The sequence below is a fragment of the Ailuropoda melanoleuca genome, chromosome 13, assembly GCF_002007445.2.
Source record: "Ailuropoda melanoleuca isolate Jingjing chromosome 13, ASM200744v2, whole genome shotgun sequence".
Classification (NCBI taxonomy): Eukaryota; Metazoa; Chordata; class Mammalia; order Carnivora; family Ursidae; genus Ailuropoda; species Ailuropoda melanoleuca.
Window position 1 is genome coordinate 40,039,037 of NC_048230.1, and position 23,709 is coordinate 40,062,745.

The 23,709-nt window shown below is 52.5% G+C and overlaps 3 protein-coding genes across 12 annotated transcripts in view; 2 read left to right on the forward strand and 1 right to left on the reverse strand.

Annotated features, from left to right (window-relative positions):
* RECQL5 (RecQ like helicase 5) overlaps positions 1-23,709 on the reverse strand; it is a 34,338-nt gene that overhangs the window by 5,212 nt on the left and 5,417 nt on the right. For all 8 annotated transcript variants that reach the window (XR_004619447.1, XR_004619448.1, XM_034640159.1 and 5 more), the window contains exons 7-8: positions 22,932-23,094; positions 16,150-16,229 (exon numbers count right to left, since the gene is read on the reverse strand). Coding sequence is in view for 6 of the 8 variants with exons in the window: in XM_034640159.1 (XP_034496050.1) it covers positions 16,150-16,229; positions 22,932-23,094 (243 nt within the window). In the remaining 2 variants the exon portion in view is untranslated. The remainder of the gene's footprint in view (positions 1-16,149; positions 16,230-22,931; positions 23,095-23,709) is intronic.
* On the forward strand, positions 1,396-7,586 carry SMIM5 (small integral membrane protein 5). The gene is made up of 3 exons (XM_002919846.4): positions 1,396-1,777; positions 6,810-7,005; positions 7,453-7,586. Exons 2-3 carry the CDS (start codon positions 6,879-6,881, stop codon positions 7,548-7,550), a joined length of 225 nt encoding a protein of 74 aa, XP_002919892.1. The 5' UTR covers positions 1,396-1,777; positions 6,810-6,878; the 3' UTR covers positions 7,551-7,586.
* SMIM6 (small integral membrane protein 6) lies at positions 6,872-15,148 on the forward strand. Of its 3 annotated transcripts, XM_019800335.2 has the most exons (3): positions 12,878-12,905; positions 13,038-13,144; positions 13,556-14,974. In XM_019800335.2, the coding sequence occupies exon 3, from the start codon at positions 13,562-13,564 to the stop codon at positions 13,742-13,744; it is 183 nt and encodes a 60-aa protein (XP_019655894.1). In that variant the 5' UTR covers positions 12,878-12,905; positions 13,038-13,144; positions 13,556-13,561; the 3' UTR covers positions 13,745-14,974. The 3 variants fall into 3 exon arrangements, with proteins under 3 accessions (XP_019655897.1, XP_019655895.1, XP_019655894.1); XM_019800338.2 differs by lacking the exons at positions 12,878-12,905; positions 13,038-13,144 and adding an exon at positions 6,872-7,005 and having other exon boundaries at positions 13,556-15,148; XM_019800336.2 differs by lacking the exon at positions 13,038-13,144 and having other exon boundaries at positions 12,772-12,905; positions 13,556-14,972.

The following is a 23,709-nucleotide window of genomic DNA, read 5'->3' on the forward strand; positions in this document are numbered from 1 at the left end:
AAAGCAGAAGCTCTGAGAGCTGGCGTCCTATGCTGCTCACTGGTGAGGGCAGCGAGGAGACCAGCCTTGGCAGGAGTCTCATGACATCTCACGGTGCCTCAACCCTGCCACAGCCCCCTTGCCGTGGTACCAGACTCCAGCTGTCTCTCCTAGGACTCCCACGATGAGGGCACAGTTGGTCCTCAAGGCAGCTGCAGAGGCCCCCGGAGGGACCACAGATCTCTCAGGGCCCTTCCAAAGGGCCAGTCTTGTCGCAGGAATGTGGCATGGGGTAGGGAAGCCTGAGACACTGGGCGGCAGAGGCAGGGCTGTCCAGGCACCACATCCTGGGGACAACAATAGGTGGCATCACTCTCTAACCAGAACGCCTCTCAACGTGAGGACCGCCTGGAGCTGCAAAAACACTTTGAGGAGCGGAGACCCTGCGGCGCAGGCACCAGGAGCAAGAGCTGAGGCTTACACAGGCCCTAGGAAGCGGGGTCTGACTACTTTCAGAGAATGCAGCTTTGAATGGCAGGAGATGGCAAGCGGGCCCAGGCAGCCACCAGAGGGCACCGTTCCCGCCACTCCTAAGTCACTGTGAGGCTCCTGCCATCGCCAGTCTGCGCATCTGCACAGTGGCCGCCTGTCCAGCCTCTGGGAGGCTTTGGCATCTAAGTGGTGTGGCTACACGGTTGGCATCCTTCCCCCCACCCTCCCTCAAGCCCGGACTCACTGGGGTTTTGTGCTCACACTCAAAGGGCTCCATTGAGAGCTCACAGATGCGGGCTGGGGTCGGCTCCTGCCCTGCTCAGGGCACAGCCTGGTCTGCTGGGGTGGCACAACCAACCAAATGTCAAAGGGCCCTGCCAGCCACAGCTCTGAAGCCTGTCCCTGCCGGCCAGGGCCAGGCGTGCAGGGAGGGCCCCAGCAAATACCCTTTGGAAAGACTGAGATCAGTAGGGTCCTCCCTCCTCCCGGGGCTGAGGAACACCAGGCACTTCCCGGGCAAGCAGGCCACAAGCAGGCTACTTCAAGTCACCCCCAAGTTCTTCCCCAAGATGCCTCCCTAGGGGGCTGGCCTCATGGGTGGGCCGGCAGCTCCCCCACTATTCACTTTCTTTCTTTGGAGGGGCCAGAGGGCGGGACCAGCCAGGGAGTCTCCAGAGAGACAGGTTGGAGAGGTGGGGGGGGATGGGCCCAAAGCCCTCCTGAGAGGTAGGGAGGGGGCCAAAGAGCTGGGAGTGCTGTGCGGCCTCCCTCCCCCACTCCACTGCTCAGGGGGAGCCTCCCAGAGGGCTTCTTTGCAAGGGAACAGGAGAGCCGACCTCCTCTTTTATCAGCTCCCGGCCCAGGCCCAGCCCACGATGGCTTAGCACACACCCGCCAGGAGGGAGAGGAGAGGAAGAGGAGGAACAGCAGAGTGCGCCCAGGCAGACCTCCCAGGGGCAGGGCGGCGCAGGGGAGTCTGAAGTCACCCGCCAAGGTCCCAGCAGGGATTCCCTCGCCTGGGCAGGGGCAGCGGTGGCACTGGCTCCCCCTCCTTCGGTGGCCGCCCCGTGTAATTTGACACTTGGATCTCCAGGACGACCAACAACAGAAAAGCTGAGGCCGAGACAGCAGCTGGCTGTCAGCAGCCAGGAGTTCCACACGCTGAGGAAGGCGCCCAGCAGCGGGTGAGGAAAGAGGCATCAGAGGAGGAAGGAAGAGGTGGTGGCCAGGCCGAGGACAGGCCCAGGAGGCTGCTGGGCTCGCTGGCATCTGCGGTTGACCCCCAACCCCACACCCGAGTTCCTAGGTGAGTGGTGCCGGCCACAGATGATAGGGTGGGGGGTGCAGGGCAGCCAGCATCCCCTGCCCCAAGGGTGGAGAGCCACCATCTGCTTCGACCACAGAGGCTCATGGGGGTGCAACTCGGTCACAGTTTCCAGACAGCGTCGTTTAAACGTGGGCTCTCCCTTCTTCTGCTGGGCCCCGCACTGGGAGAACAGCACTGGGAGAACACGGGCTGAGGCTGCAGCCCTCTGCTCAGAGCGCTTTCCTCCCGGCTTGCTGAGCAGGCAGAGGGGCCCCGAGCACCTGCTTACTCTGCAAGTTAGTTGAAGCTTGTTCTATTCAGGGGGCTTAAACAAGGGATTTGGCTGTCCTGGCTTGGGAGAGAACGGCTGCCTGCCCACTGAACCTCCCTTTTTCCCAGGATCAACGCAGAGCCCTCTGTGTGTCTGCTTTCTCCCGGTGGAGGCGGCTCAGGGCAGGGTCTGCCCCGCCAGTTCGTGCCCCCCAGGAACTTGGCGGGACCCGTAGCAGCTCTGCCCATTCGTGTCCTGCATCAGCGCGGCTGCTGCCACCTCTTGTGAGGGGCTTGGCCCACTCACTGCCAGGTGTTCTCAGCTCAGGCTAAGCCCAGGTGCTCCTCCCTCGACCCACTGGGACTCCCATGAGCTCCCCAATCGCCCTGAATGCTGCGCCAGAAGCCTGAGGGCCAGACTGTAAAACCAGGGTGGGGTCAGGAGAAGGCAATGACAGTGAGGCTGGTGGAGGACCTCCCCGGTATTTGGCCTTCTGCCGCGCCACTGGAATGCTGAGTCCAAGACGGCTCTTCGAGCTGCACGGGGAGCAGCCCCCTTGGGCAGGGCCCCATGAACCGAGGCTGCCTAATCCTCCTGCCTCCTGCCCCCCACACCAGGGTTAAAGTCTCCCTTCCCCGCCCCCCAGATGTTTCCCCCAAAGCAAACAGGCTAGTATCTACTTAGAAAAACAACAATCCAGGGAAAAGTGGAAACCAAGGATCAGTCCAAGTGTTTTTGGCTCAGCAGAGGCTGTGGGACTTGGCCCGGGGTTGATGACTGAGGAGACTAAAAGCCCTGCAGCGATGGGCCAGGCATGGCAGAGAGGGGCCCGGCGCAGGGTCTGTGTTGGAGGCAGGGGCAGGGCTGGGTGAGGGAAGGGTGTAGTTGTGAGCCCAGGGTTACCCCTGCTGGCTCAGATCTGTACGGCAGGCGGGCGGGGAGCAGAGTCCTGCAGCCACAGGACATAGGAGGGTGGGGTCCCCTGGACACAGGTGCTGAGCTGGAATAGGAGGGTGACGCCGAGCTTCCGGGGCTGGGGGAACCATCACTAGCAGCAGGAAGTCCCTCCCCCAGTCCTGGAAAGCCGGTGGGTTAGGGAAGCAGGATTGCACGGGGTTCAAATGTCTACTTCCCACAGCAACTTGGAGCTAAGACAGAAAAGGGCATCATCTCAAGGCTTGACCCAGTGCACAGTGGACACCTCTGCCTTACTGATCAGGCCTCTGGACCCCACAAATCTGCCACAACCATCAGTTTGCCTCATCATAGCTGTTTCTCAAACAAGACAGTGCCCAGTGGGGCAAGAGTGGCTGTAACCCACCATGACAAAATGACAGGGGCCCCGAGCCATCAGCACACCACTTATCAGTCATAAACAGGCCGGCCTGCTGCCTGCTCTCTTCCACAAAGGGCCTCTGGAGTTGGAGTATCAGTTTTGCAAGGAGGAAACAGGGAAGCTTCAGGACCAAGTGGCAGCTGTCTAGCCTGCAGGATGCCTGCCTGCTCGGTCACAAGGTCCTCTGTGCCAGGAGATGCCCCACAAAGGAATGTTTTCTGGTCCCTCCAGCTCTGCCAGCCTTCACCTCTGCCCGGCTCACTTCCCCCTCCACTGGCTGCCATTTCAGCCACCGAGCACCCTCCGAAGGTTCCAAGAAGGGCCATACAGGCAGCCAAGGCTGCTCTCCCTTCCTGGGGCCGTGGGAAGCCACCTGCTTTGGCTGCTTCCAACCAAAACACCCCTGAGCACAGGGCTGGGAGGGACTCTGATTTCCCTGGTTCACAGGCAAGAAGCACAGTTTTGGAAGGAGAATGGACGACCCTCCTATCTCCTTGAGATAGACCAGAAAGATACACGCGATCGTCAGTACAGGCTCTGGGCCTCCCTTCAAACCTGGGAAAGTAAAAGGAACAAGAGGCAGCCAGCCTCAGAGCACCCACGTGCCCCGGGTCACAGGTGGGAACACTTACAGACTAGGACTCCCTACAGAACAACGGCTGAGGAACATACCGCACGGTCACCTGATGACTACTGGTTATATCGGGCACCAGGCGTCAGGCACCCCCCGGGACTTGCTTTAAATAGCCCGCTGGGAAGAGCGCCTGGGACCTGCTGGAATGTGCCTCCTCCCTCTTAGAACGAGGTCCCTCCAGCTCCCACGGTCCCCACTAAGGTTTATTCTGCTCAAGCCCAAGTTGGAAATGGCAGAACGTCAACTGAAAAACAAAGGGGGTTCCGTGAGCCTTCGGGGTAGAATCTCGGCTGTCCCGTGGCCCCATTCCCGCTCACAGCCCAGACAGAATCAGTGAGAAGCCTGGGGTGAGACCCCAGGGCTGGTACAGCTTGTTAACTCAGCTCACCAGAGAGGCCCTGGGCGCCAAGGCACGATGCTATCCATGGCCACACGGCCACAGCCACGGCCTGCCACTGGCGTGCACTGGTATCCCTCCCAGCGTGGGGCCCAGGTCCTCTGGGTGGGACTGCAGCATCCTGCCCTCACGATGCCCAGAGAATGGCCGACGTCAGAGCCAAAGCTTCTGAGCGACAAAGCCCCTTCCTGCACAGCAGAGCAGCCTTGGCCAAACCTGCATCCTCCCTGCTCTGCAGATCACACCCCTCAGACTGGCTGGGTCTCCACACCACTTCTTGCTCACGAGCAGAGAGAAGAGCGGCCCTATGCTTGGGGAGGAGTTTGGTGAACCTGAAACAGACAGACAAGATCTGGCCTTTCGTGACAAGTCACATGTGGTTCTCAAAGAACAGGTGTGGCCCTGGCCTGGGGGTGAGATACCTGAATAAAAGCAGTGCTCCGGACTCATGAGTGTGGAAAGGGGCCCATCATGCAGAACACATCTGCTTCCAAAGGGCTCTGGGGCACTGGTCCCTTCACTGGGCCTACTGCACAGCCAGTGCCCTCAGGAGGCCGCTCTGGGGGCCGGCTTACCTTGCCAGCCAGAGAGCAGGCTGCCTAAGACAGGCCTCCATGAGAGACAGCATGGGGCAATGGGGGGGTGCTGGCCAGGCTCCCCGTCCTGCTGTGTGACCTCAGAGGAACCATTTACACTCCTGGCTCTGCTTCCCATAACGGGACGCAGAGACGGATGCCCCGTGGCATTTTAGGATCCCGTGCCCCTTAGTACATTTGATCTCCTTTGCAGAAACATGCTGACCCTGGGGTGAGGTGTGAGAGGAGACAGGAGGATCTAACTCCAGGAGCCTCCCACTTCTGACAGGAAACCCTCTAATCCTCCAGGGACCCATCATCTGCCTGCTACCCTCAACATCACTTCAAACACAGCTCCCGTCTCCAGCCCGCCCCACCACCTGCCTTCCCCTCACCCACGGCAAATAGCCTGGGTACGCAGGCCATAGACAAAGCTCCCCAAGGGTGTTTGGGGAGGGTCTCTGACAGTGTTCGAGGGGGTACGACTGCTCCCAAAGGCTTCCTTTGTGTCCTATGTGACCACAGGCAGGACCAACAAGGTCAGGAGGAGGTCCCACTTCCAACGATCAGCTATCCAGTTCCAAGAAGGAAGAGGGTAGGCGGCCATAGCAGGTGGGACCCCGCATCTCACTGAGAGGGGCTCACACAAAGGCTGCATGCCAGAAGGAGTGCAGGGAGCCAGGTACACGGTAGAGGGTTCAGGCAGACGACCTTCAGGGCAGTTCTAAGACAGCTCTACTGTGGCGGCAGTCCCAGCAGGGACAGGCTTCCAAGACAGCAGCCATCTCAGGAGAACCTGTCTGGCCCAGACCCAGGACGAGGCGGCAGTAATTAGACCCTCAGGTCTGGCACGAGCCTCTGGCCACCTGTTACCCTGCCTTGGATCAGAGCTGCCTTGGTGAACAAGTTCAGGCTGGGCTGGCACACGCTGTCCCCCATCCATTTCCGAAGAGGCACTGGCTCCCCAGGTCCATGGCTGAGGGGGAAAGACACTGAGGCAAAGTGTGCCCCAACTCACAGGCTCAGCCCGGACCTTCCCCTTTAACCTGTTGGGCACCTGTAGACAGGAAGATGCTCTCAGTTGTGGGGCCTGGGCACCTACCTGGGGCAGGGGCAGAGGGGACTCTCCTGGTCTGAGCCAGGGGAAAGGGGCTGGTAAACCAGCTGTGGGATGCCAGATCCCATCCTGAGAGGACCCCCTTGGGCAAAACTGCAGGGACACAGCATCATCTCTTCCTCCTCAAAGAATACTGTATGAGTAAAGAAACTGTGCTGGTGGGAGAGGCGGGGGGCCCTGATGGGGCCCAGACTACCTCCCTGTGAGCTCTCACCTCCAGCTGACCCTAGCTAGAAGCCCCAGTGTGCCTGCTCGAGGAAGAATCTGACCCTTCTGCCCCACAAATGATGGGAGGCAAGAGCACCCAGCTGGAGCCCTAAAGCCCAGTCTCCCTGCTGGGAACCCAGGGGAGGCACCCAAAGTCCTGAAGGACCCAGGGGTCACTGGGGGAGCTGTGCCAGCCCAAGGCGCCCCAGCAAAACCAGGAGTGGTACCTGAGACAAAGGAATGTAATAGTGAAGTCACCCCACCTCGAAGTCGGGAGACTTGGCCAACCATGGCTGGCTAAAAGACCTCTCCTGTGTCTGTCTGTGCCGGGCAGCCCCCATGGCAGGGCCTCAGGCTCCACGACAGGTGGTGTCAGCTGGGTGGGGACTGAGGGCCACTGCTGGGTGCTGGGTGGAGGGCCCCAATGGCTCCCTCCCCCCATGAGCCACAGGGGTACAGGGGTGAGACCTGACAAACTCGTTCTGCGGGCTGCAGGTGGGTGGGGACTCCCGCCCGTGTCTGCTCAGCACAGCCAGGAGGAGCCCGGCAGGAGCCCGATGTACCATGGCAGCCGCCGACTTCGTGCAGGAGATGCGCTCCACGGGTGAGAAGTTACTGCTCAAGCTACAGAAACTACCCCAGGCCGAGCCTGTGGAGATAGTGGCCTTCTCGGTCATCCTCCTTTTCACAGGTAAGCTCCGGCTCTCACATTCTCCCTAGCACCCCTGGCTCTTCCTGGCATCCAGGAAAGGTGAGACCACGGTGCTAGCCAGAGAGCTGGCTAGGTGTCCCCCAGACAGAGAAGGAGAAGATGTCGTCCCTGGGGGAAAGCCAAGGGACTGCCCTAAGGCTCGACAAGCTGCTCCAGTGATGATGGCGCGGTGCTGGAACCAGGGCCCAGAGGCAGCCCCAGCTCCCAACCAGGATCAGAGGGAGCGGAGCTGTGGGCAGCAGAGGAGGCTGGCAGGGAAGTCAGGGCCCCGGGGCTGCCACGGGGACAGCTGACACTTCGCCAGAGTCTCTTTGGGCAAAGATCCTGCATACCTCTGGAGGGGTTTCTTTAGAAGTTGGGTGTATGTCCTTTCTCTCCCCCTGCTGAACTCCCCGCGCTCGCTGCTTCTCTCCCCTCCTCCCCCAGCTACCGTGCTGCTGTTGCTGCTGATAGCCTGCAGCTGCTGCTGCTGCCCTGAGCGCAGAGGCAGGAAGGTCCAAGTGCGGCCCATGACCCCGCCGTGAGGGCCAGAGACGAGGACGAGACGCTGGAGAGGAGGCTGCCAAAGCCATGACCCCAGGTGCCACCTGGCCCTGCGGCCCTCAGCCCACAAGACCACGATCCGTGGCCCCAGCTCCGACCCTGCCCAGGAACCTAACACCTGCAGCCTTAGCAAGGAAACAAGGGCTGGTACGGCCACCAAACTCCGACCTGCCAGTGAATCCTGGGGGGCCGAGGAGGAGTCAATTGGTTAAAACACCGAGTAAACAAAAACTGGGGATTCTTTCCCAAACTGCACCTTTTAACAAAACACAGAAGCAGGGTCCCCATACTTGAATGGAGAATAGCCTGCGCCTTTGGGGACCTGGCCCTTGGGGCCCCCACGCCAAAGAGGGGCTTTGTGCAATAGCTACTGGGTCCCAAGCTTCCCACCAGAGGGGAGCGTGTCAGTATTCTGCTCCAGTATTTGCCCGTTTCTTTCCCAGTAAAAGCTTTCTGGTTATGTGTTTCTGCGGCGCCAGACTCCCTGGCCTGGGCTCTGTGCTTCTGAAGGGCAATGTGCCAGAATTCCAGGGGTGTGGCCGGTGACTGTCCTTGCCAGGCCTCTGCACTCCCTGTGCCCACGAAAGCTGGAAAAACACACAGGCAGGAATGCTATGCAAGAAGGAAGCAGGGGAAGGGTGAGGGTGAAAGGCCCGTCAGCACCAGCTGCTAACGAGCTCTGGCTCCCGAGGGCCCCTCTGCAGTGGCAGGGCAGCGTCTGCCTGGGTGCTGGGCTCAGGAACACCACTCCACAGCTTCTGCTGCCACTTACGTTAGCCCACATGCCGTGCACCAGCGGGCTCAGGCCCCCGGGTCTTCCCAAACATCTGGAGTCAGAGAAGAGAGGTCAGGCCCCTACTATTGTCCATAACCTGCATCCTAACCCCTCGGTCCTTCCCCCATTGTGTGCCAGGCTGTCTGGGTACAAAGCCTCGCCTGCCACTCACCGGCTATGTGAATGTGGGTTAGTGATCCAACCTCCCTGACCCACGTTTCCTCCCCTCTGAGACTCCGCTGACCCCGGGAGCTGCCTCCTGGAGCGAGCTAATGAGGAGAAACTGAGATGACCTACAGCAAGCACCTGGCACAGTGCTGGGCATATCCTAAGCTCTGGAGATATGAACCATCGTTATTATCTGCCCCTCTAAACAAGAGCGACGTGGACCCATATTAAGCACTGGCCCTGCCACAGTGCAACGCCGCCCTGCCTCCCTCCCTTTAGTTTACTTTCTCTTCCAGAGAATGTTTCAGGTACGGCTACCAACCCAGGAATGAGGGTAGCGGAGTCAAAAAGCTCTCTGTGGTACCTCCCCCTTCATCCCCACTGGTCCCCCAGAGCCACTAGGGGTGGAGCCCTGTCCATCTAGAAAACAGAGTGGAGAGGGGATGCCCGGCCCTGCCCCCCACTCCCCTCCATCTCCGGCTGGCAGGCAGGTGGGAGAGACTCTGGCTGGTCTCATTTCCTGGTGTCCACTGACCTGTCTGACGGGTTTGGTTTAGGTTGAAGACCCAGAGAGGAAGTCCTTCCACACAAAAGAAAAGAAATTCAAGAACCAGCCTGTACCCACCCTACAAGAACCGGATTCAGAGTAACAATGGGAATGACGAGGATGCTGAAGGCAGCAGGTGATAATCAAGCTGGCTGAAATGCCCCGAGGGCTTCTGTGTGCCCAGCCGCTGCCTAAAGCTTTTTTTTTTTTTTTTTTTTTTAAGATTTTATTTGAGGGGCGCCTGGGTGGCTCAGTCGTTAAGCGTCTGCCTTCGGCTCAGGTCATGATCCCAGGGTCCTGGGATAGAGCCCCGCATCGGGCTCCCTGCTCGACGGGAAGCCTGCTTCTCCCTCTCCCAATCCCCCTGCTTGTGTTCCCTCTCTCACTGTCTCTCTCTGTCAAACAAATACATAAAATATTTTTTAAAAAAATATTTTATTTGAGAGAGAGAGAGAGAGAGGGAGAGGGAGAGGGAAAGGACAGAAAAAGAGGGAGAGGGAGAACCAGGCTCCCCGCTGAGCAGAGAGCCCGATATGAGGTTTGATCCCAGGACCGCGGGATCATGACCCGGGCCGAACGCAGACGCTTCACCGACCAAGCCGCCAGGTGCCCAGAGCCTAAAGCATTCTGATGCGGGTGATCTTTGATCACAACAGCCTCAATGCCATGGGCACCATTATTATCCCTATTTTAGAGATGAGGAAATTGAGCCTTAGTGACACTAGGTCACTTTCCTAAGTTCAACCAGCTAAAAAGTGGCAGAGCCAGCCTCTGGGCCCAGCCCACCCAGCTGCAGAGCCCCTGCTCACCACAGCCGGGCCCTGAGGCCTCTCAGCGGCCGTTCAGATAAGGCTCCCATCCCATAACCCTCCATCAAACAATCTTAGATTCCACACCCCAAACTGCTGAAAAATCACCTCCCTGTGAGTGGGTGCAGCCCGAGAAGAGCTAGGGTGGGGCCCAACTAGGACTCCCTCCCAGAAGGAAAACAGGGAAGGTGGGAGGGACCCAGAGGGGAAACCCTGCCCTTTTCAGTCCAGGCACCAACAGCTAGAGGGGCCCCCGGAAGCCCTCAATTCAGGAGATGATCAACAGTGGGGCAGCCCAATTCCCGTGTGACTCTCCCTTAAGCAAGTTTTCACTGGCACCAAGAATGTCCCCTCCTGAGACGGTGGCTGAGGCTGTGCCTCTTTGCTAGGAGATTCTGGCTCCATGGTCCGGCCGCCAAGAGGTGGGGACCCTGGGCCCTTTCTTTAGCATTCTCCTCCTCCTAACTGCTGAGCCCAAATAAGATGCCATTCCTGCGCTGCTGGGAAGGCTTACTCCTTCCCACTCGGCAGCAAACGGGCCCACGCTGAGCGCCGCCACTCATGGCTCCCCATGGCAGTGCTGGGCAGGCTTCAGTCCCACACAGCTCAACCAGATCAGCTCCAGGGTGACAGGAGCCTGGCATACTCCCAGCACAGGTCTTCTCTGGAAGAGAGGTAGGGAGAGGAAGCGGCAATACACCCACTGTGGGAAAGAACAAACAGAGAGGGACAGCAACGTTGGCCACGGAAGGGGAGGCCAGCAGGCTGTCTGCACCCTGAAGGACATCTGGCTATCACAGGTCTCCATTCCTGCCACCAGGACCCCTGGAACGAGCCACCCCCAAGTTTGCCTGCGCTCACGGCTGCACTGATTTCCCAGCCTCATCAGGCCCCCGCTGACTCCGGCCTCTACTACGGGAGCCTCTCGCTTCCTCCAGAGGCCCACACTCAAGATCCGTGCATCTTACCGGCTATTATGCCTTATCAGAAACCACAGGAGAGCCATGGGCGCAAGAATCTCATTAGCAAAACCTGGCAGAAACCACACAAAACACTCTTCTCCTCAATCTGTTTTCTCAAGCATTAATGTCCAAGAGCAACCTACCATAAAAATCTACACAACATAGTTGCCTGTGGGTAATGCAACTTCTAAACCAAAAAACTGAGAACAAATTTTGTTCTCAAAAGAAGTTTCCTCACCCTCCTCGGGACCTGCTGCCTGCCATGAAACACTGTCCCCTAGTCCTACCTCTTCTGTGGTCTTCGTGCCTCAACCTAACCTCACTTCTTACGGCAGATCCTCTCAGCCCCCAGGCCAGGCTACACCGCACACCAACAGCATTCTCCACCTCTTCCCATAACGTTCCCGTCATGATGATCATTTCCGTAGGATTTTCTGATCGGGGACCAGCAATTAGCTGGAAGAGTAGGTTAAAGCCGCTTTCGTGTACATGACACATAACATTCCCCACACATCTCATCTTAAATGGAAACATATATGTGCACAGTCCTTGGCCAATCTTTTCACTGTAGGGCCAAAGTCTTTTCTCCGAGTGTGGGGTCTGCTGGCCAGAGAGTTCCTATACTGGGTCTTTGCTAACTGTGGTTACTATAAAGCAGAACAAGAATTTAATGACATCCACAAAGAAATCAGCATGTGAAATCCTGGATTTTTGCAAAATGTTTCCAGTTGTCTTGTGACATCTGTTTTGACAGTAATACTGAGTGATTCCAAAATCATTCCAAAGTGGGGTGCTTATAGCAACAACCCCCCCACCCCCGCCCCTTGCAGTGAGGCACAGAGCTTCGGAGCTCAGCCTCTGCGGCCGAGCTCCACAGCTGGGTTTAAACCACCCCCCCACGACCCCCCAGCAGTTACTTCTTAGCTGGATGACCTTGAGTAAGTTGCTTCACCTCTGTGCCTGCTCCCCAGCTGTAAAAATGGGGTTTTGGTGATTACTGTTGCTCCATGTTTTTATGTAACATTAAGTGTGATAATGTCATTACAATAACAAGGACAAATGCCACAAACAGGTTTGGGAACAAATAGCTGACTCCTGATAAGCATCCAACTTAACTGATGGAGGAAGTAGACGGCTGTGCCAGAGACCAGCCTCCTGGCTGGGGGCATTCGGCAGCCAAGGGCATGCGTCGGTATGTTTTACAGAGGAAACCCGAAGCAGCAGCTGAGCCCACGACAGTTAAGAAGGACTTTACTGAACTCACTCATCATCTGTCTCCTCCAACCCCGGCTGCCGTTAGGATCGCCCCACCGGCTTTACAGAGCACGGGGCGCTGACTGCTCAGGGACTGAGCTGATACCAGGCAAGGTCCAGATGATTCTAATGAGCAGGGCTGAGGACCAGCGAGTTAGCATGGAAGACTGGGTGGGCAGGGCCTGCCTCCCTTGGCTCACAATGGACACGAGGTACCTAGAGCAGTTCCTGGCCACACCAGGCATTTGAATCCTAACTTTTAAGGACTGAATCGTGGCCACTAGGTTTCCATTTCTGCTTCCCCGCTGCCCTATCACACCAGTGTGTAGGAACCGACCACGTGAACCAGCTGAGAGGCTGGCAAAGGCACTATGGAGAAGTTAGTCTCCGCAGGACCCCAGGGCCTCAACGGTAATAAACACCTCCACAAAGAAACTCGTTCCAGGAGGCGCCAGCTGGAGCTGGTTAACCATTCACCAGCTGCCCTCCCCCCCCCCTGCCCCGCACCACAGAAAGAGAGCAGCCCAGGTGCGGCTCCAGCCCAGGGCTTCCTGGAGTCCTGGGCTTCCTGCACTCTGGCGAGGACCTCCAGTCCACAGGCCAGCAGCCAGACAGAGAGGACAGGCAAGCAGCCAGACAGAGGACAGGCAGAACCCAGCCACAGGTGAGGCGGACAGGTGGCCTGAGGCAAGAGTCCTGGATCCAGTCTCTTTCCCCACCCTACCCCAAGCCTGACTTCTCTCGGTGAGGACGCCTGAATATACGTACCCTGAGCAGCATCCAAAACGACATCACAAAAAGGACAGAACGCAGCTGAAGGGGTAAGTATGAAAGGCAGAAGGGGAAGGCAGTTGCTAGGCAACGGGCCCTAGCCCACCTTTGTTCGCTCCCGTGATGGCAATGAGGTCTGGTCAGGGCTACTTGGCCATGCCAATACCTTTTCCTCTCAACAGCTGCTTCTTCGAGTCAGGGCGCGGCTTGGGCCCCCAAAGCGTGGGGCCTGCAGGATTACCCTGACCGGCCTGCTCTTAGGACACAGGAGTGTTAACAGCAGAATCAGGTAGTGACTCCTTCCTTCTCGCCACTACTCCCCTGAACTGGCTACCGGAACACAGCCTGCCCAACTGAGCTGCTTCCAGATTAGCTAGTTCTTCTGTTTCCAGCTGCCTCCAGGGGAGCTTACCGAGGCCTCAGCTGGAGTCAGTCCACTCCTCGACTCCGATGCTGATCTCTCAAAGTGCCTCCAAACGTTTGGCAGTTGAGGCAGGGAAAACAGCAAGGATCTATAGCGGTGCGTTTTAGGGATGGGAAAGTTCTTGCTCACAGCAGGGCATCAAGCCAACCATCCCTGCAGAGGTGGGCCAGCTTTCCGAGACCGCTCCAGAGGATGAAGTTGGGGGTGGACAGCAGTGCCTGGGACAGGGCCTTGGAGAGGCCCCAGCACTCAGGGCCTCCGTCCCCTCTTTTCCAGGTTCACATGGATAAACTGACAAACGGGAAGCTCACGTGGAATGATGAGTTCTGGCAGAATCCGTGGGACCAGGGAGGCCTGGCAGTGATCAGCTTGTTCATCACCACGGTCCTGCTTCTCATTGTGTTTGCCATTATATTCGGTTTACTCCCTCCACTTGAGAAGGTCAACCGGTGTGAAGAGTCATGAGCTGACTTTCTGGGGGCCAAGAAGGGGCCCACCTGTTAACTCTCAAAACACCATGTACCTTTTCTTCAAAGCCCTTTTAAGAGTTTGCAATTATACATACATGTTAGTGTCATTAATTAATTAACTAATGTGATTATCTGATAAGTGCCTGTCTTCCCCCACTGAACCGAACACCACAAAAGCAGGGCATGGGTCTCTTTCTGCTCACCACTGTATCCCCATACCCAGTGTGCCTGGTACAGAGTCCATTTCAAACAATATTTGCTGGCTGAATAAATGAATGAATGAATAAATGATCAAACAAATGGGAAGACAGACGGATGCTGGGCTGTCGGCTCCCCCAGACCACAGTCCCCAGATGACAGCGCCCAGTTCAGTTGAGAGGCAAACACAAAGCTGTTCTTCTCAGACAAGGTACAGAGGCCTCTAAGCTAGAAGTTGCTTCAACCTAATGACTGTTCCTTTCGACACTCGAAGAGCACCGTCCGCAGTGAACAAATGCTTGCGACGGCCACAGCTCAGAGAAAACAGCTGCACGCGGAGGAGAGAGGAACACCGCTGGATGCCCCGCCCCAACCTCATTCACACTGACCTGAGTGTCTCTGCCACTGGTCCCAGAGATGCCCAGGTATCCCTCACTAGGTCCCACAGCCCCCACGCACCCCAGACCACCATACAACACCATCTTTTGTAGACGTGTATCTGCCTCCGCCAACGCCTCCACACCAGCCTGGCCCTGGCTGCCAGGTGCCCTCCCTTAGCAAACAGTTGCTTTCATTAAACCACAAACCAGGACTATTCTTAGAAAAAGAGCAAATATCTGGTGGGGAACAGGCAATACACCATTTATGCAATAAAAAAACATTTCTTTTTTACTCAAAGAGCAATTTCACATTCAGCTACAACAGCCATGTTTACTCCATCCCAGGCAGTCCTGGAACCCGGAACCCAAGCATGCAGCCCACGAGGTAGGAGAGATGAGGCTGCGTGTGACGCAGTGGGAGGCCCACTGATGCTGAGACCCCCAGATGCACTGAGAGGCCCCAGCTCCTCAGCAGGACACAGGAGAAATAAAGGCAAGGGGCCCCTAGCAGGACCTGTCCTATTGCTGGGCGGCCGCAGCCCAGAGCGATATGGCAGTGCTAACCCTTCAGACAGTCCCGCAGAGCCACAGACTCCTCCCAGAAAAGAACCCAGCAGGATGATCTCCAGCAGAAGGGACTCTGATAATTAGCAAGGACACCCAGCCCTTTCATTATGAGCGTTTTGCTTAAGGAGCCAGAAACAGCCTAATTTAACAACTCCCAGTACTAGTGCCTGAAAAGGGCTCTGGTCACAATGGCTGTGGGCAAGGGTGCCAAGCACCTCTGCTGGGCGTGACAGAGGCCAAGCGAGAGACTTAAGTCTCACCAAATCATCAGTGAGGAGGAGGGGGTGGGAATCAAAACACACGGCACAAATAAGTACCTCTCTGGTTTCTAGAGGAGAGCCCCGAACATCTGCTAGACACCAGGTCTAGGTACTTACTCAGCTCCAGGCTTCAAAAATCTAGTCTTGCAAAAACCAAGACGGGACATGTATATGAAACACGCATGTCACTAAAAATTGGGAGACCCAGGATTAGAGGTGTCTGTGTACTGTGAGCTTCGTGACCATGACTCTGTGGGCATCGGTCTATTCATCTCTAAGTCTGAGGCGATCGCTTCTGCCTCGTCTACCTCACAGAGCGGTCCAACGACGTCTAACCAATGTGAGGTTTTTTTCGACCAAAGGGCTGCACGCATGCAAAGTGCTCCCAGCTGTCCCTCGTGTCCCGGACCTGTCCTGCCACAACCTGTCTGCCACTGAGCAGCCAGCAGGCTCTTTCAAGCCTCTGCCACCAGCACATACAGGTAAAATAGAGACATGGATTCCATGTGGGTGAGCTGGTGTTACCACAGAAAAGCTGACTTCTCTCCAAGCTTATTATCCACCCCCAAGAGATACGGTAAGGTCACGGGGCTCTTTTTGGGTCCAGGATAAGAGTGACTACTCCTCAAGTGAAGCCAGTGGTCCCGCTCAGTGTCACGTGATGACCGCAATGCTAATGGCTCAGACCCAATCACATGATTCATGATGGGGTCACTCACGGGGCCAGCGACTCCAGAAGTGGGTGGAGTGGGGTGGATGGATGACCATCCAAAATGAGTCTGAATGAGTCTTCACACTGCTAGTTTCTGGGGCCTTCCTGGCAAGGATACTGACTTCCAGGCTGCCTGATAGGAAACTCCCCACACAGTAGCCTTCAGCAGGCAGCATGCCTTGGTCGCCCAAGAGCTGCCCTATGTTCGCTGGTTAACTGGTAGGTGCTGGGAGAGGAAAGATCTCACTAACACATTGCTGCACATATGAAATAAGTCACTCACCCCAATCCTTCACAGAAGGTCACCAGGGCATCAAAGGCCAAGACCGCAGCTTTATCAGATGCTTTGTTTCCTCTCTTCTCCTAGAGACAAAAAGAAGACCATTTAGCAAAAGTCTTACATAGTTGAACTACCTTGTAGCCTAAACGATTATGAGAGAGAAAAATATCAAATGAAAGTAAGAAAGCCATTTACAAAATGGTGTCCCCAAACCTAACCACGCATTGAATCACCTGGATAACTTTTTATTTTTTTTTATTCTTAAAGAGTTTATTTTCAAGAAACATCCACACCCAACAGGGGGCTTGAACTCACAACCCCAAGCTCAAGAGTCGTGCGTGCTCTACTGAGCCAGCCAGGCGTTCCCTGCCTGGATAACTTTCAAAAAGTGACCCAGACTACTGAATTGAACTTTCTGGAACCAGAGCTTTGGGGAGTTTATTTTCAAAAAGCTGCTCAGGTGATTCTCATACAAAGGGCCCAGGGACTGGCATTTGGGAACCCTATATAATACGATCCATTTTTTTTTAAGATTTTATTTTATTTTATTTATTTTTTTTAAANCTGAGCCGAAGGCAGACGCTTAACCGCTGTGCCACCCAGGCGCCCCTTAAGATTTTATTTTTAAGTAATCTCTACACCCAATGTGGGGCTCAAACTTACAACCCTGAGATCAAGAGTTGCGTGCTCCACCAACTAAGCCAGCCAGGTGCCCCAATATCTTAAGTCCAATTTCACAGTAAACATACACACAAGTGTGTGTCGATCTGAAGGAACACACATACCTCTGTGTACAAGCTATACTACAGTGTGAGCAGCGACTTCTTCTGAGTGCTGCGATTACACATTACTGCCTTTCTGTACATGTTTATTTGTCAAAGTTTCCTTTAAAAAAATTGTGAAATTTTTAAAAATACAGAAAAAGATACAGAAAAGGAATGAAAATATAATAGACATTGATATCTGAGATCTTAACTACTGACTTTCTGCAACTATAGCAACATAGTTCAGAGCTAAACCACATGACTACATTTTTACATTTCTCATGATCACCTATCCTTTCTTGTACAACTTTGTTCTCCCAAAATTAATAGCTGTTTTTTCACTTAAATTTTAGTGTATTACTACTTCACCCCCTAAGGCTGTGACATAATGAAAAAGTCATGTCAACAGGGGCCAAATGTGGCAGGTTCCACTTTTATTTTTAGAAACTTCTCCCCGGGAGCCTTCTGCCCCCCTGGTTCAACTTGAACGGCCCCTCCCTCGGCCTGGCGCACAGCTGAGACCGCCCTTCAGTGGCACCCCAGGACATTCCTCTTGCTTGGCTCAGGTCAGATCTCTATCGTTCCCGCTCCGATTACTGCCTCTGTCGTGGGGGACATCCTTCAGTCGCTTCTCCACAGGAGGGAGTTTCTTGAAATCTTGTGTCCGAAAATGTCTTTTTTTTAAATCATAAAGTTTAATTATGGTTCAGAAAAAATTGAGTAAATAACTTTCTCTGAAAAAACATACTTCTGTGTAGACTGCAGTTACTGGGGGCTGGTAAGTTAAACTGCCCTATTTTCTATTCTGAAAAATCGTAAAAAGTCCCCCCTCCCGTCTGATTATAGAGATGCATGTGCCCAAAATGGCTGAGAATCAATACAAGAAAGGCAAAAGCTGCAAAGCTGAGCATGCAACAGGGTCTAAAGAAAGTCTCAGAAACACCCCAAGTGGCAACAAGGAATGTCTGGCTGGAATCTGGATTTCTTTTCAGTCATCTTTGTCTTTTGCTCCGTGGTGAAGAAGGCACATGCACTGAGATTTCCCTTTTTGTCAGACACTGCTCTGTGCAGCTCATCCACTTCCTGTAACCCGGCCTCCCACTGCTGTCTGCGGCTCTCAGGTCACCTCTCCAGATGATGCCAGTTGCTTCTTCATCAAAGCAAGGAAAAGCATTTTTGAGGACATCTTCCGGGTCTGTGCCATTGAACTTTTCACCAAACACAGTGAGAAACATGGTGAAATTCATGGGCCCTGGAGCTTAGGTTCTCAAGGCATCCAGATGCTCATCAGCTAGATTTTTCCCCAGGGAGGCAGGCATAGCATGCAAATCTTCCTTGTCAATGAAACCCTCTCTGTTCTGATCAATCATGTTGAAGGCCTCTTTGAATTCCTAAGTCTATGACTGGTCAAACATGGTGAACACCTTGGATGTTGAGCACTGGGGGCGCTTCTCAGTGGTCCTGGTCTTTGCCCTTTTGCTGGACATGGTGGCAGTTAAATCCCTGCACAGCCGAGAGAATACGAGCACGTCCGTTAACCTCCTCGCTGCCGCTATCAATACCCTTCTACTCCCAGAGCCTATAAAGACCAACGCTTCCGGACGTCCAACCTCCACTTAGCAAACCAGAAGCTGTAAATGTCTTTAACCTGCCTTCACACTTAACTGGCTGGCTGGGCAGGAAATTCTAGGTTGGAAACAGTTTATCTAGAATTGGAAAGCACTGCCTCATTGTTTCTCATTTCTGATATTACGATGGAGAAAACTGGTGCTGCTCTGGCCCCCAGATATTCACGTCATCACCTCTCTGGAAGCTTTCTGGATTTTCTCTTTGTCTCACGTGTCTTATTGATAAGCCTAGGGTGAACTCTTATAACTCACCGTGTAAGTTTTAAATAAATGTCTTATACCTAATCACCTCACCAAAATCTTTTGTCTAATTTGAATTTCAGATACATTCCAGTTAATCACGTCCCCTTCGTTCCTGGCAAAATACCAGGTCCACGCAAGGCCTCTTCCTTCCCAATCCCAACTTGTACTCCCCTCCCCATTCATTCATTTATTGATCTAGTCAAAAAACGTTTATTAAGCACTTACTATGTTCCCAGCATTGGTCTGGCCATTATAGAGACACAAGAAACAAGAGGTCCCTGCTCTCATGGAACTTACACTTCAAAAGAGCAGAAAGAGAATAAGTAAATCTGTAATGTCACACAGTAATAAACATGATTTCTTTTTCAAAAAGCAAGAGAATAGCCGTCCTGGGCGCTAAGGTATGCCTATGAGCCCATAGTCAGCACATAGTGTAATTTCATCACTGCTCATGGCCGGGTATTGTTTGTTCCCCAGTGTCAGTCCTTGTGACCAATTCTATCACACAGGCCCTCTGGCACATGAGCTTTTATTTCAGGTGATTTGGTCTCAGAAATACGGTATCTGGGGCAAATGGTACATGTATATTAAAGCATAATGGGGGGGTGCCTGGGTGGCTGTCAGTTGAGCATCTGACTCTTGATTTCGGCTCAGGTCATGATCTCAGGGTCCTGGGATCAAGCCCCGCATTGGGCTCCGCGCTCAGCACAGAGTCTGTTTGTGCCTCTCCCTCTGCCCCTCCCCCAGGTTGTGCTCACTCTCAAATAAATAAAATCTAAAAAATTAACAAGTAAAAAAATACAGTGTAATAGATATTGCTAGAATGCTTCCCCCTAGGAAGACTGCAACACTTCATTCTTCTCCAGGCAAAGTGCAGGCCCTCTCCTGTACGTGCTTACTAGCCACGAGTGTTAGAGCCCTTTTGCACGTGTGTCATTTTACTGTAATTTGCACTCACCTGATTACTATTAAATCTCACCGCCTTTGGACATGCCGTTTGGATGAGCTTTTCTGGGAACCTGCTTTCACACACTTTGCTTTTTCCTGTCAGTTGGTGAAATCTCTCCATTTACCCTCAACTTCAACCTCTGGTTTGCCTTCTACGGTAACCAGTTTTCCAGATTTGCTGTTTATGTACTGGCTTTGTTTATGGTATCTTTTGCTGCCCACATTTTTTTCATGGGTTCAGGATTTTAGAAGTTCAAGAACTGGGGGCCCCCACCCAAAGGGGAAATAACCCTTAAAAGGATTTTACACCACACTGGAAGGAGCCCTCCACCTTTTCCCACGTGATAGATGACAAACACCTGATTGGGCGACAGGCACAGAGAGGGTTAATCAGATTAAAACAGCCCACCAACGAGCCCATAAAAAAACTCCGAGCCCATAAAAAAACTCCGAGACTTAGAAACTCCAGTGGTAACCCTCTTGGGTCCCCTCCCTCCCTGGGAGCTTTGTACTGTCACTTTGGTATCGCTCAATAAACCTTGCTTTGTTGCCAAAAAATAAAAGTTCAAGAACTTTAATTCAAATACTTCTTTTTTTAAAAGATAGCTTTCTGAATTTCTAATTTTCATTACAAAACTATTTCTAGCCCTACGCTATACACTGGAATAAAATGTCTTGCAAGCGTTGTTTATTTTTTACACGTAGGTCCTTAAACCTGCCTTTTATATAACGTGCCAAATGTGTGCTTTCATTTTATTCCAGAAGGATGCCAGTACCACCTACTAGACAGGCCCTTCATTTTCTGTTAAGTTGAGCTATCAGCTTCATCACATATTAAACTCTCACGTGTTCTGGGCCTTGTTTCTAATTCCCTTGTCTGGGCCACTGCTTGTTGCTGTATTAAATGGATTTGGTTACAGCAACACCTCAGCACATTCTGACACTGGGTTAAACTCATCCCCTTCACCATTCTTCCAGTACAGGCTTTTCCTGGCTGTTCCCGGGCACTTTTTCACATACGTTCTAAGATTCCACTTTCCAGTAGAAGTCTTTTGGGATTTCAGCTGGAACTTCATTTATATTAACTTCGAGGAGAATTGACAGTTTTACGTCTTCCCACTCAGTTTCTGTAACTACTCAGAGCTCGTTTTCTTCCCATGAGATACTAATCTTCATCTAAATCAGTAGTTCTCGTCCCTGACTGTATGTTAAAACCAACTGGGAAGTTTGTTTCTTTCTTTCTTTCTTTCTTTCTTTCTTTCTTTCTTTCTTTCTTTCTTTCTTTCTTTCTCTCTTTCTCTCTCTCTCTCTCTCTCTCTCTTTCTCTCTTTCTTTCATTCTTTCTTTCTTTCTTTCTTTCTTTTTTTTTAAGTCTCTTGTTAATAGCCAGTAACATTTACATCAGGTATTCTATAAGCTTTATTCTTGCAAATTAAATTTTTTTTTCCATTTCCATTCATAGGCATTCATGGTCATGTGGAGAAAAGTTAGGCTTTTTAAAATATTTCCCTTATATTCAGCCATCTTGCCAGGTTTTCTTATGAATTCTAATAGATTTCCAGTAGAGTCTGGGGTTTTCTAGGCAGACATTTGTTGACTTTTCTACCTTGGTTTCTACTCTTTCTGTCCCTGTGGGTTTACATATTTTTTTATCCTTTTAATGTCATTTTGGTAAAGATCAGATATAAGTACTTCCATACAATATCTCTTTCTCTTTTTCTGGCATTCAATATTTCTTATAAGGAAAAGTCTACATGTACCCATTTACAACTTCACAAATTATGCTTTGGGGGACTTTATCCATGTTGGTTAATGGACACTTACTGTGTCATTTTTAATTGCTTTAGACCATTCCACTGTGTGACTAACCCACTGTTTACTTCTCCAATACCCTACAGAGGACATTATGACGGAGCTGCAGCAAACACCACCGTACATCCTTGTACACACGGCAACTTGCTTATCTAGAAGTGGAATTACTGAGTCACAGAGCACCAGTACCCTCCCATTGCATGTATCACCTCGTCTCTCTTCAAAGCAGTCATACCAGTTCATGTTGCCAACAACACTGTGAGTTCCCCTTTGCCCACATCCTCGCCAACAGCGATTACAAAGATGTACATTTTTGCCAGTATGATGTGTATAAAGTGACAGCACATTATTTCCTTTGCATTTCTCTGATTCCCAAGGGAGGCTAAGCAACTCTTCATACCTTTATTAGATAATGGCTCCCTCTTCTGTGAAATTCATAGTTTTTGCTCTGCCCCCCATTTGCCTGCTATAGATTCACCTGTAGGAGCTGGTTCTCTATGTACTCAGTCAGTCACGGATATTGCACCAACAACGACTCATTTTTTCACCTTGTTTGTGGTGTCTTTCATTATACAGAAATTTTTAGTTTGAATTTAGTCAAAGAGATGATGTCTTCCTTGATGGCTTCCACTTTTAAAATCTTGCTATGCTCTTCCCTTTGTCAAGGAAATAAAATATTTTCCCTCAATTTTACAGTTTTGAGGTTTTTATTCCACCTGTAATTCACACGTGAATGGTACAGGAGGTAGGTATCTGATTTTATCTTTTTCCAGCACCAATTATTCAACAGTACATCCTTTACCGTTGATTTATAATGTCACCTATCACACATCAAGCTCACTTATGTACTTGGATCTATTTCTAGGCTCTCTGCAAAGCATGTACAACCAGTTTAAAAAAGGGGGGGGGCTCAAACAAAGAACTTTGAACAGTATGAGAAAATGGTTATGTAACAATGCTAATAATACAAAGCAGGACCGGGATGCCTGGGTGGCTCAGTTGGTTAAGTGTTTGACTCTTGATTTTGGCCCAGGTCCTGATCTCAGGGCTGTGGAGCCTGCTTAAGATTCTCTCTCCATCTCCCTCTGCTCCTCTCCCACCCAAACAAAACAAAACAAAAAAACACAAGGCAGGATTGATCTTGGCTATGTAAGATAACAAGCACACAAGAAGATCACAAAAAGATACACTAAATATAAAGGAAAGAATCTAACCTAGCTGTTGCAAGCTGCCTATTCACTAGTACACCATTCTCCCCTCTGCTATACCTTATAGCCCCAGGAGCACCCCTGTAAGCTCATAGAAGCTCCACCTGGGTTCAGAAATAAGCTGCATGAAACTGGAGAGTGGGGGGTTTGGATGGAAAGGGCTCCTGCTGCCCAGGATTTACCTGGAGTTTCGCTACTTCCTTCCTGATCAGGAAACTGACTTGGTCCCGGTCATTCCTGGAGTAATAGAGACGGCACCAGGAAGGCTTCCCATCCCTGCCTGCCCGGCCAGACTCTTGGTAGTATCCAGCCATAGACTTGGCAATATTCCAATGGGCGACAAACCTGTAGGATCCAAAGAGACAAGCAGCATGAGCTGTGGCAGAAAAGCTGAGGGGAGGAGTGATCAGAGTCAGGGAAGCAGGGCTCTCCGAGGCGACCAGGAGCAGGGAAGCTAGCAGGTTTCAGAGTAAATGTGGCCAAGACCCCCAAACCCCATCAGCAGGCCTCCCTGCCACACAGTGGCCCAAATCAGAGGCCACAGCAGAGTTAAGGGGGGAAATTTCAGCACATATGAGAAACCGAAAACCCTCACAGTCACAGTCCAGAGGAAAAAGCACTGGGCTTAAAGAAACAAGATAAGGCCACTAATGAGCTGCACAACCTCGAGTAAATCCCTTTAACCTCTTTGAAAGAGAGAGGGATAACATTACTGAATACCTACTATGGGCCAGTTTATCTATTTGTCTCATTTAATTTTACATTTACTATCAGGTGAGAGAACTCCATTTTATAGATAATGAAATGATTCAGGAAAATGTGTACAGGGTGACACAGCAAGGGCACAGTAGAGCTAAGATTTGGGCCTAGGGGTGTCTGACTTCAAAGCCAGCCCTAACAAGCCACAGCCAACCCAGGGTCCAAACTCTGATTCCAAAACTTGTGTTCTTTCAAATTAAG